The 13,568-nt window shown below is 33.8% G+C and overlaps 1 protein-coding gene across 7 annotated transcripts in view; it reads right to left on the reverse strand.

Moving 5' to 3' along the window:
- Positions 1-832: 832 nt before the first annotated feature.
- Positions 833-13,568, reverse strand: part of LOC109076766 (C-terminal-binding protein 2-like) — a 46,374-nt gene continuing 33,638 nt past the window's right edge. For 5 of the 7 annotated variants that reach the window (XM_042743016.1, XM_042743015.1, XM_042743011.1 and 2 more), the window contains 8 exons: positions 13,233-13,387; positions 10,348-10,492; positions 8,952-9,158; positions 7,419-7,633; positions 7,146-7,276; positions 5,336-5,463; positions 4,883-4,997; positions 833-2,301 (listed from right to left, as the gene is read on the reverse strand). In XM_042743016.1, the coding sequence (XP_042598950.1) occupies positions 2,133-2,301; positions 4,883-4,997; positions 5,336-5,463; positions 7,146-7,276; positions 7,419-7,633; positions 8,952-9,158; positions 10,348-10,492; positions 13,233-13,387 (1,265 nt within the window). In that variant the 3' untranslated portion in view covers positions 833-2,132. Of the gene's footprint in view, positions 2,302-3,501; positions 3,576-4,882; positions 4,998-5,335; positions 5,464-7,145; positions 7,277-7,418; positions 7,634-8,951; positions 9,159-10,347; positions 10,493-13,232; positions 13,388-13,568 lie in introns of all 7 variants that reach the window. The other 2 variants (XM_042743012.1, XM_042743013.1) reach the window with 2 other exon arrangements.

A 13,568-nucleotide genomic window follows, 5' to 3' on the forward strand; every position in this document is an offset into this window, starting at 1 on the left:
ATATCTGAATACTGAAAAAGAAATAGGCTAAATTTACAGAACACACAAAACATGAACATTTTAGTGTCAGATTATATCAGAACGTTAAATATAGTCAAACAAATTACTAAACAATACTTGGAGTACAGTCATTTAAAAATAACTTTTTAATAGAATAATTTAACTTTAAAATAATTAGATTTTTTTAAAATGTTACTTAATAACAGTGAATAATATAGCATTTTAATGATGTAGCCAGAAATAACAAATATTAAAATTAATAAATGGTGGTGTAGAATATGACAATGACCCCAAAAAGCCAATTGTCACATGCATGTCAATATATAATGACGCTACAGGATACAAGTATTAGGTTATAAATGATTTATAAATAATTGTTATAAATAAAGTAAGTGCTTTAAGTGTTTTGGGGTGGGTTTATTTTCAGTAAAGACAGACGGAAACTAGCCTTAAAACACACACAAATAAATAAATCAAATATATTATCATTTTATATATATATATATATATATATATATATATATATATATATATATATATATATATATATAGTCATCTTGAAAATGCTTAAGCATGATTTGTTTTATGTTCTCATTTTTTATTTTTTGTAAAATACTAGTTTCTCTCTTATTATTATTTTACCAAAAGTATGCATATAAATATGAGTGAACAATATCAGTGCATAAAAAAACCTATAAACCCAGATCCACAGCGACCCCTTGTGGCGTCCAGATGCATGCAGGGGTCATCTGAAAGTCATTACATACTGCAAATCCTGTCAGACCTTCATAAATGAGTGTGTAAAGCGAGACAAACCCACAAGCACAGTACAGAAAGTCAGAATGGTATTTTTTATTTGAACTGTACTGTATGCTAAATGTTCACCTCGGTACAATAAACAAATACAAATACTCACACTAAAAACCAAACCTACAGTTCCAGAACCAACCTGACTGGAGTTGGCCGGGGATCTCAGAATATTGCATATAAACAACACAATGAGCTCCGAACAGTGCGCTTCCACATAAAGAACCCAAAATGAAAAGGAACAGGGAGAGGATAACAGGCAAGTATGGTTACAAAAACATTAAACTAGACAATACAAATCTAATTTAACTGCCATACATTCAACACCAAAAACGCACTGGATGTCAGATCTATAAAAATACCTCGGGTAGGCTGACGGGAAGGAGTGGGTATTTAGACGGGGCTGTCATTTGTTTTGGAGTAACCGGTAAATGTTCTTCCTGAGACAGGGGCGGTTTTTCACTCCAGTCCCTTTTTCTGTGTGAGCTGCCATCTTTTTTTTTTTTTTTTTTTTTTTTTTTTGAAAGCAAACACAAAATCAAAATTATGTCCCTCACGGTGACGTTCACTCAAATCCAAATTGAAGATTTTGGAAACTTGACATCTTAAAACCTAACGCAGTTTGTATTTGAAATCCTGCAAACTCATTTTGAACCGAAATGAATGAATATATCAGTAAAATAGTGTGCTCTTGGGTCTTGAAGAGGACTTGTTTCTGAGCTGGTGCTTGTTGAATTTGTGCAATTCTGTAAACAAGAGGTCAGCTATGCAAAATGTTGGAAAAAAGCTAAGAATTCATCTTCATTTTTGCCCAAGACCAGCCTTTACCTCTCTGTTCTCTTAATAGATACACTGTATATATATTTTTTCATTATCAAGCACTTTTAACATTCAAACAAAGACAAGCACTAATTCTGTGGATGTGTAAAGAAAGAGACAGTTATGAGTTTTGTTTAGGGGCCCAAATAAGGCGAAGAGGAAGAAGACAAGTGCATGGCATCTGATAACTGTCAACGATTCGAACTCTGTAAGTGGTGCACAAGGAAAGAGGTGTGGCCATTGTCATGCCACGCCCCCGACAAAGAAAGCACCGCCCACCTGTTTCAAAAACAGGTGGAAATGATGTCCTCCCCTCACAAGAACAACAGAAACAACGGAAATGAATGGAAAAACACTTAAACTGAAAACAAGACGGTGGAGAGACGTCCGTGAAGCATGTCTCCGGTGCAGCTAGTGGCAGCTGATTGCTTGTTCACCCGTTCACTGTCTCTTAGTCTCTTTGATTTGCAGTTTTGCTGAATGACTGTCGCTCAGTGGTCAGGTGGTTATGACTTGGCGAGGTGTTCTCTATGGTCGTTGTGTTTGAGGAATGGGGTGGGGGACGGGGCGAGGCTGGGCTGGGTGCCCGGCGGCAGGGGGTGGGCCCCGGGCATCATGCCCTCTATCTGTCCACCCATGCCACCAGGAGACACACCCACCGCACCAGGAGGAAACCTGAGAAAATACAGAGAAAATAATGAGAGGTATGATGAGGTCGTCAGCTTTATGCTCCGCCCTTTACAACATGACTCAAAAGGTTCACTTCGGCTGAGAAGCCTTTTTTAAATTTATACTCTAGCAAAAGTTTGGGCACATTTGATTGAAAAGTTTCTCAGGTTTCTTTAAAAAAAATAATTTGATCTCAAGGCTTTAATACTTAAACTTAATTTTGCAGACAAAAACAAATCACTGCTATATTCTCTACTGCTCAAAAGCTTGGGGCCAGTAAGATTACATTTTTTAAAGAAGTAAATATTTTTATTCAGCAAGGAGGCATTAAATTGTTTAAAAGTGACAAAGACTTTTATAATGTTATAAAAGATTTCTAATAAACTGTCAATTCATCAAATCATCTTTGAAAAAAATCCATCACTGCAGCACAACTGTTTTTAACATTGATAACAATAAAAGTTTTCTTGAGCATATTAGAATGATTTCTGAAGAATCATGAGACACTGAAGACTGGAGTAATGATGCTGAAAATTCAGCTTTGATCACAGAAATAAATTACATTTTAAAATATATTCAAATAGAAAACAGTTATCTTAAATTGTAACAATATTTCACAATAATACTGTTTTTACTGTATTTTTTATCAGAAGAGACTCAAATGTATCCATTTTATTTATCTTAAATGGCTAAAATTGAAGAATAATTAATTTAATAGTTTAAAAACATCAAAAAGTGAATATACTTTTTACTTACAATTCAGCATGTTAAATATGACAAAGAAATTGATATCAATGTAGAAAGTGATTTGACATTTCTAAAAAATAAAAAGATTAATGGATAACATACTCATTACAATCACATTATTATCACATATTTCTTTATTGATTGATTTACTGAATTCTCAAATAATTTTTCTCAATTTCTCAAAAAAAAAGGGGGGGCAGTCTAATTTAGCACAACAAATGCAAACACAACAGCTAAAAACACCAGGTAACAAAGATTATGTATAACTTAGAACTACGGTAGAACTAATGAGAAACCAATCAGCAGGCATCACATGATATTTGCATGTTTTATGGGAATGAGAAATGTCAAAATAAAAGGTGAGGATATCCTTGATGTTTCAGACATCAATGTTTTTGTTCATTAGGTGTCTTTCAGATCTGTTTGGACAGTGTGTTTCAGCACGCTGTAAGTAGTTACCTGTCATTGTTTAGGTATACATTTTGTCTTGCATGCCGCCAGGAGAAACGGCTGGTAGCGGCTGGGCCACTCTGCTGAGCGAGAGAAGCAATCAGACTGAGCAACACAATCAGGGCTGGTTTGTGTGTGTGTGGGGGGGTTGGAGAGTTAAATGCATAAAAATGAGGTGTTAGTTCAGGGAAATGTTCAGAAGGGTCATAGCGGGTAAATCTAGAGGTGAGTCTGTCGAAGTTCATTTATGTGTGCGACAGGGACAGACAGCGGTCTGGTTTGAGGCTATTTGCATATGCTGATCTGGAGGGATAACACTCACTACACAGGGATGAACTAATGAAGTGTGTTTACAGAGCTGAACACAGCTGCTGCACTGCTTGCCTGCTCATACAGTGGAATCAATCAATTTCTTAAGTATTTCATCTCACAGCGAGGAAGTAGCGATTCAGTCCAGTGCAGAAAAGAACAGGGATTCATTCTGGTTTTGATTCAGATTTAATTGGATGATTCAGATTTATCACCAGTTTCATTGATTTAATACTTTTGTGTCCGTTATTCATTTTTTCAATGACTAAACAAAAACATCAGCATTTTTGTAACATACCCTGAATATTGGTATTATTTTTAAATACCATTTATCAATAATTAAAATATTATTTTTATCATACCATTAAATAAACTATTTCAATTTACTATTACTACTACTATACTATTTTATAAAAAACTATATTTGAAATACTATTGATTTAATAACAAAAACATTTATTACTATTACCATTTACTCTTAATGTTTATTGTCATAGTATTTAATAAATACTATAATACAATACTGTTTTTTTTTTTTTTTTAATTAATATTTATTTTTATTATTTATTTTATTATTATTTTTCTGTTTTGTATTATTTAATTTATAATTTTATTTTTTTGTGTGTCTGGCTGGTAGTTTTTCTTGTTTTATGGTCATAAATTTCACTAAATTATGTTAGATTTATACTGAAAAAAAAAAAAAAATATTTGTCAATGTAATAGGAAAAACTAACTTAAACTATTCAATAAAAATTCTGTCTATATTATTGTCACATGCTGTTAGATAGTTATAGTATAAAGAATAGTTCAGTTAAAAAAAAAAAAAAAAAACTATATTATCACACGCTGTTATATAGTTATAGTATAAAGAATAGTTTGGTTAACATGTTTTAATAATATATTAACAGACATGAATGCATTGAAAATCTTTTGGGTTTAGTTCTAAATAAGAACCAGCTCTAGATTGTCAATCAGAAAAGAGGGTGTATGTGATGGTGACAAACTCAAGGATGGATGGAATAAGGGTTAGTATATGACGAACGAGGTGAAGGATGTGGATGTTTAAGATCTCTTTTGTCACCTGTAGGCTCCGCCGTTGAGCTCTGGATGTACCTGCTGCTCCATCACCCCCCACGGTGCCGTAGTCACAAAAAACTCTTTGTTGACGCAGTTTCTGAGACTGTCTGGAATACGACCTGAAAACCAGAACAAACCCAACACACGATGACAGATTCACAATAAGACGGATGCTTTGAGAGACAGATAGAGAGCTTATAAAAGGAACTAGATTTACATTTCCTGAAGAAAATACAAGTGCTTACTAGGCAGCAACAGAATAATGTTTGAGGTAAAATAATAGTTTGAAAAGATAAGCAGTATAGATAGAAATGAAAGAGAGAGAGAGATATCAGGACTCCCTCCTTCATAGTTGATCTTGCCCATTGATAATCACAATGTTGACCTCATCATCAGAAGTGGTTCCATTTTGAATAGCAAATATTCTAATACATGAAGTCAATGGGAGATTATGTACCGGTGATGGCCCTGCGGATCTCAGTGGCTGCTGCCTCTCTCATCTCTAGTGAGGCCTGCTCACTGTACCACGCTGTGTGAGGGGTGCAGATCAGATTGGGCGCGTCCTTCAGAGGCCCCTGAGAAAAACTGAGAGAAAACCAGAGGATGAGGAAGACAGAATTAGACTGTATGTCAATTTACTACACATTAAACGTCACTGATCATGTACATACTAGTGCTGTCAAATGATTAATCACGATTAATCACATCCAAAATAAAAGTTTTTGTTTACATAATATATGCGTGTATGCTGTGTATATTTATTATGTATATATAATTACAAACACATGCATGTATACATTTATGAAAAATATGTTATGTTTATATATTAAATATATTTATATATAATATAAAATATAAGAATATAAATATATAAATGTATATACATGTAAATATTTTCAAAATATTTACTGTATGTGTATGTATTTATATATACATAATAAATATACACAGTACACATACATATAGTATGTAAACAAAAACTTTTATTTTGGATGCGATTAATCGCGATTAATCATTTGACAGCACTAGTACATACACCACCATCAGCAAGATTTTGTTAATGCTTTTGACGAAAGTCTCTTATGCTCATTACAGCTGCATTTATTTGATTAAAAATATTGTAAAACAGTAATATTTGAAAAATATCATTACAGTTTAAAATAACTGAATATATTTTTAAATGTAATTTATTCCTGCGATGTAAAGCTGATTTTCAGCATCATTACTCCTGTCTCATTATAACAGCTGTGCTGCATAATATTTTCATGGAAACATTTATAAATTTCCAGTATTGTTTGAGGAATAAAAAGTTTAAAAACCATTTAAAGACAAAAAAAGCATCTAACTAAATGAATTACCTTAAAATTAGTGCTGTCACACGATTAATCGCATCCAAAATAAAAGTTTTTGTTTACATAATAGATGTGTGTGTACTTTGTATATTTATTATGTGTATAGAAATACACACACATGCATGTATATATTTAAGAAAAATATGTTACGTAATTTATACGTAATAAATATATACAATACACACATATATTATGTAAATAAAAACCTTTATTTTGGATGCGATTAATTGCAATTAATTGTTTGACAGAACTATTTAAAATTTATTATTACTCAACTATGGATCAATAAATTTCAATACTTAAATGTATTAATACTAATACAAAAATTTTGGATACTAATAAAAGTAACTATCAAATAAGAGTAAGAATAATCAAGTGAGATTAGTACAATAAATAAAGAAGAAGCAATTTAAACCAGGTATATATATAAATAAATACATACACACGTAGTGCAGCACATATCAAATGTTCTAGAAAAGTATAATGCCAGACCTAAAAAGTAAGCATCAATCAGATTTGCATTTTTTTTGGTAACATATTAGCCAAAAGAGCATTCATGGATGCACATTTTGAAAATCCACCAAAAACAAACAAATTTTGCATATTATACACTCTTAAAAATAAAAGTGCTTAAAAGGTTCTTCACAGAGATGCCATAGAAGAACCATTTTTAGTTTCACAAAGAACCATTCAGTCAAAGGTTCTTTATAGAATCTGAAGAACCTTCTTTCACCACAAAGAACCTTTTGTGAAACAGAAATGTTCTTCAGATGTTAAAGGTTCTTTATAGAACCATTTAGACATGAATGTTCTTCTATGGCATCATGAAGCACCTTTATTTTTATCGCATCCAATATCTTAAGATAAAGTAAAATGGAGTTTGGATTACAATTGGTATGTCCTTCCAAATGTTACCTGAAGGGTTCAGACTCGTGGACGTCCAGGGCAGCCCCCCGTATCCTGCCCTCTTTGAGAGCCTGAGCCAGGGCCTTTTCATCTACCAGACCCCCTCGTGCTGTGTTGACTAGAAATGCTCCCTGTCGCATCTATCAAAACATCATACATGATATTTCACGGTCATGTTCACCTCATAGCCACCAGATGGTGCACAAGATCGCCAGATGGGATTATTGGGCCGTGTGTGTGTGTGTGTGTGTGTGTGTGTGTGTGTGTGTGTGGGTAATGTACCTGCTTGATGGTGAAGTCGTTGATGAGGTGGTGATTGTGTTCATTTAGGTTGCAGTGGAGAGACACACAGTCGCTCTGGTACAGGAGGTCCTGTAAGGTGTAAACTCTCTGGACGCCCAGCGATCGCTCTAAACCGTCTTGCAGGTACGGGTCATAAAAGATCACACTGAAGCCAAACGCTTTTGCTCGAACAGCCACAGCCTGTGCTGATCGTCCTATGAGACAAATACACACAAACATGTAAACACACAAACCCATCCAGCAGGAATGACTTTAGGATGGCATATATAACTTATATGGACAACTATGGTACTTTTTTGTCCTTTTTGGAACTTGAAAACCTCCACTGTCACAGACTAAAATTTAACATGAGTGACCTGATTGGATGATGACATCATTTATTTGAACTATTCCTGCAGTATTTCTGCAACATCTTCATGTCTACAGGTCACAACTGAACACTTCATTGAATTTTTCTTAAATGCTTGAAATCAGTCTTATAGACAGTGATAAATTGTGCCTATATATAGCTATCAACATATGCGACCCTGGACCACAAAAATACATTGTATGGGTCAAAATTATAGATTTTTCTTTTAAGCCAAAAATCATTAGGATATTAAGTAAAGATCATGTTCCATCAAGATATTTAGTAAATTTCCTACTGTAAATATATCAAAACTTCATTTTTGATTAGTAATATGTATTGCTAAGAACTTCATTTGGACAAATTTATAGATTTTTTTGCACCCTCAGATTCCAGATTTTCAAATCTCAGCCAAATATTGTCCGATCCTAACAAGCCATACATCAATGGAAAGATTATTTATTCATTTTTCAAGTTTTGTTTAAATCTCAATTTTGAAAAATTGACGCTTAAGACTGGTTTTGTGGTCCAGGGTCACAGATATTTGTGCATGTTTTGATTTCTATATAATTCCTATAATTTAATTTGCGCTATTTCAAAGTCATGATGAATTTGCTGTTAAAAAAATGTAAATGGGTTCATGTTCATTCAAACATAAATATAACTAAACCAGTTTTATAAAATGTATAAGTGTATATATTAATAATTAATAAATAATAATTTGTTTGATTTTATGATCATGATAACTAATAATTAGTTCAATAATAATAGCAATAATTTTCATTAAATGACATTAACAAGCATTATTATTACATAGCAATTTATTCATATTTTGACTTTAATTTTTATATTTTAATATATTTTATTTCAGTAATTTTAGTAGTATATATATATTTTTTGCTTTTAGCATTTTTTACGTTTTTAAGTAGTTCTGCTAGCTTTAATTTACTTTTATTTCAACTGTAGCTTTAGTCATTTTTGTAAGTCAAATAAAACTTATTTCAGTTAGAATATATTCATTGAAGTTTTTTTATTTTTAAGTTATGTAATCATATTTATATTTTATTTATACATTATTTAATTTAACAATTTAATAGTTTATGTTAATAAAAACAACACCTTTGCATAATAATCTGCATAATTGTTTCAATATTTCTGTCCCTCACCAAAGCCAATAAGTCCGAGTGTTTCTCCTCTGATGCGGGCGGCCCCTGACGCCACCTCTCTGATCTGCTCCACGCTCTGGACCCGTGTGCCCTCACGCATGGCCTGGTACAGCCAGGTGTTCCTCCGGTACAGGTTCAGGATGTGGCAAAGCGTTGAGTCTGCCGTCTCCTCCACAGCAGCTGATGGAATATTACACACCGCAATACCTGCAGACATGCACAATATGTAAATATGAATCTTTTCATATCAGAACACTCTATAAACCAGATTCAAATGGCCTCAGATGGTCTATAAACACTGATAGTCAAGTAAACCCAGATCCAATCTTCTCTCCATTCATGAATTTGACCTGTACTGAGCTGTATCTGTAATATTTCTCCTTTTATTCTAACCATATAAACTGTCTGTCCCAGAGGTACAGTTAGCTCTCCTGTACCTCCTTCTGTCTCTGTTTTCAAATTTTCAAACATCCAACTTTTCTTCATTACATGCAGAGTACTTTGTATTTCTGAACAAAGATTAAACCTGGTTTCTCAGCTGCAGCATTTAATTTCAGTTTAAGCAGTATTTGATGTTTTCATTCAACATTTTATTTGCTATGGCTTTTCACAATATCATCTACCATTCAGGTTTCTCACTGTCATTAATTAGGTGTATTTTATTTTTATTTTTTTGTACAGAAAGCTGCTAAAACAACATTGTACTTGATTTTAAGACATTTTATTTTATGTATAATGCATTATGTGTCATGCATTATATCAATATTCATAAGTTGAAATGCATTAGAATATTTGCAGATTCTTTGCTATATCTGCACCTGGTTGTTTGTCATGCGTTTTATTGCATTACATATATGTAACAATGAACAGATAAGTATTATAATGCATTAGAACGGTGGTTACAATCATAATGTGGTTGCATCATAATGTGCATTACAAGGCATAATTAATATGTTAAAAATACTTTCATAATGCATTATATATAAATGCTTAAAATACAGTGTTACTGGTTTTTATTATTAATATTGTTGTTGTTATGCAAACTTCCAAAACATTTCTTTGCATTATAATATTCGCTCATTCCTTGTTAGAAGTACAGCTGGTCATGTGTTTGAATGCATTACACTTTCTGAAGGTGTAACAATGAATAGATAAGTATTAGAATGTACTCTAATGTTCTGTAATGCTTATTAATAGTGGTAGATATTCTGTATAATGTTGGTAACCAAAGAGTTAACGGTAGCCATTGACTTCCATGTTTCAGAATATTCTTCAGAATATCTTCTTTTTTGCTCAACAGAAGAAAGAAACTCATACAGGTTTGGAACAACTTGAGGGCTAATGATTACAGAATTTTCATTTTTGGGTGAAATTGTGACCAGGAAACACTTCTTACCCATCTCTCCAGCTGCTTTAATGTCAATATTGTCATATCCACTACCGATGCGGATTATGATTCGGAGGGCTTTAAATTTCTCCAGATCTTCTCTGGTCAGAGTGATGGTGTGGTACATCATCGCCCCCACTGCCTCGTTCAACACCTGCCACAGACACATTTATACCACACTATAAACATCAGAGAATAAAGCCGTGGGGTGATTATTAATGACACATAAATCATTTTTTTTAGCATCCTGGGAGGAGTATGTGGGTGGAATGCATTTCTCATGATTAGTTTGCCATGTTCATCTACATGTCATTTCATGCATTTACTCCAGACAATTGATTGTTTTGTAATCTGTGCAATTACACACATTACAAACACATAATTCTGAATCTGACTGCAATAAAAGATATGAATAAACTTAACAGGCAATTTTCCCTTGCGATGAAACAGGAGTATTTTAACTCAATCCAGTGAGATTCTAGACTAAATGAATATATACAGCGTGAATATAAATGAATGTGTTTCTATGAGCCAGTGTTTCTTCCAGTTTTCGTTTAGTATGCATACATGCATATTAAACAAATCTATTTTATGTGCCTAATTTCAATGTTCTTTTAATTAACATACCATTTATTACAACAAAATCTTTGTCATATAAACATCCAGTCACTAAGTCAGTAACAGATTAACATAGCTGGTGCATTTGTGAGTCTTTTAGATCAATTATTTAATAGAACTGGTTCATAGGAGTTTGTGAATCAGACAACAGTGGTCATGCTATTTGTTGCTGCATGCTTGGTTGTTATTTATTTACAGTGGGATTTAAACTTAAGTAGAAAAATAGCATTGAAGGTTAAAGATAGAAAAATCAGTTTGAAATAATGGATCTTCTGATGTAGACAGATCGATTATATTTACATATTTATATAAATATTTATTATATAAAATATATTCCTGATAGGAAAAATTTAATCGTTTGGTGAAAAAGGCTTAACATTTTTGAGATATATTTTAAATATTGGGTAAATGCTGAAAAAAAGCAAATAAACAAACAAAGAAACAACAAGATAGTAAAAAAAAAAAAAAAAAAAAATATATATATATATAATATATATATATTTTGGATGTGAGGATAATCGAATACGTTTTTTTTTAGGATGTATTAAGTAAAGACGCTCCTGTAATTAGTAGGTATATCTCCAGCACGTGCGTTCAGATCAGGGTTGCCAGGTTTTTCACAACAAATCCTGCCCAGTTGCTTCTCAAAACTAGTCCAAAACTAACCCAATCGCGTTTCCAGGAGGTTCCCCGATAAAAACTGCATCCCGGGGTTAAAATGTACGTTTTTCGGCAGGGTTCCCTTGGTAATATTCACATTTTAGGGGCTAAATATCACGTTATTGGTATTGGGGTCACTTCAACCCGCGAACATGAAAAACAACCACAGACTTGGCAACACTGGTTGGCATGTACTACACAGAGCCGTAATTCACTGACAAGCTACACAAAATCGATTTTAAAATCGCAGGCGATTCTTTGTCGATTTTGAAAGCGATTTTTTGTGGTTTGTCGGTGGACTACGGCTCTGTGTAGTAAATGCCGCTCCACCTGAACCAGTGTTGCCAAGTCTGCGGTTGTTTTTCATGTCCGCGGGTTGAAGCGACCCCAAATAACAATAACGTGATATTTAGCCCCTAAAATGAGAATTTTACCAAGGGAACCATGCCAAAAAAACTTATATTTTAACCCCGGGATGCAATTTTTTTTTATCGGAGAACCTCCTGGAAACACGATTGGGCTAGTTTTGGACTAGTTTTGAGAAGCAACTGGGCAGGATTTGTTGTGAAAACCTGGCAACCCTGATCTGAACGCACGTGCTGGAGATATACTACTGATTACAGGAGCGTCTTTACTGATGAGATGCGCATGAAAATCGTATTCGATTTTTTGCACAGCCCTAATATATATATACACACACACACACATTTTCTTTCTCCCCAGTTCCACAGTATTGGAGTACAGTTTCTAGCATAGGCGGAGTGTGCGTAAGGCTTAGCCTTGAGGACTTGGGGCAAGAATGCTACTAAATTGGACAAAAATGCACCTGCACAAACAAATTAAATCTATTATGTCTGTTGCTTACAAAGTGAAAATGAACAGTGAGTGTCGGTCGTGGCATCAAATTAAGATCTGCTCATGTTCTCCCCCATATTTCATTTTAAATGTTTTTACAGTGGTTCGCATTTTTTTCATTTTAGGCTGTATTTCATTTTATGCGTTTTAACCAATCACACACAATTCAGTCAAGAGAGTCATTGCTGAAACTCATTTGAGTGCGCACACGTTCTCTGACTGAATTCCGATTATTCTCTCATCATAAACAACAAAGCGCTGATGCACGTACAATTTAAGTATGAGATTCATTTCACAGCGTATACAGCCTCAGTGAATATAACAATATATTCACTTTTTTTTTAAGAGAGTGTCACTTTCGATATATCATTTATTCGCTGTTCGAATAACTGTGGAAAGGATACGTTATATAGCCTAATTATAAATTTCTAATGTTTTTATTAAATTGTAATCACTTGATGTTAAATACAAATTCAGTCCCATTTAACATATTTTATTAGCCTACATGACACCTATGTCTGGTTGTTGCCTAAAAAGACGAGTTTATGATGTTTAATACATTTGGCTGCTTTTAGCCTTACCCTGGAGTTGGTTCACCCTCCGCCTATGGTTTCTAGTATTGGAGTATTCAACTAAAAAATTAGAATCAAAATTAAATTCAAAATAGATGCTTATTCAATTAATACTGCATACTTACAACTCAACTAAAACAATATGTTTGCTGTCGCACTAGTGATGCAAGAAAAATAGTTCAAGCAGACCTTCTCATGTATTTCCTGCGTTGACTGAGCGTCACAGAACGCCACAGTGGCTAAATCCTTCAGGATGGGCATCTCTACGGTACAGTCCCTCCCGTCCAGCAGAGCCACCAGCGGCCGAGGATGCATCGGACCGTTCATGATTTGCGGCCTTATACCTACAGAGAGAGAGAGAGAGAGAAACATGAACTTCCCGTTCGCCCCCTGCCATGTGTCTTGTTGTCATGGAGATTACAGCATTTGGGCAGAGTTATGAATACATTATATTTAATAGCCTTTGGGGAAACATCTTGTTCTCTGCTTTCTGTCTTTTCGCTCTCCACCATGTATTTAAGAAAG

Source organism: Cyprinus carpio, chromosome B17 (assembly GCF_018340385.1).
Source record: "Cyprinus carpio isolate SPL01 chromosome B17, ASM1834038v1, whole genome shotgun sequence".
Taxonomy (NCBI): domain Eukaryota; kingdom Metazoa; phylum Chordata; class Actinopteri; order Cypriniformes; family Cyprinidae; genus Cyprinus; species Cyprinus carpio.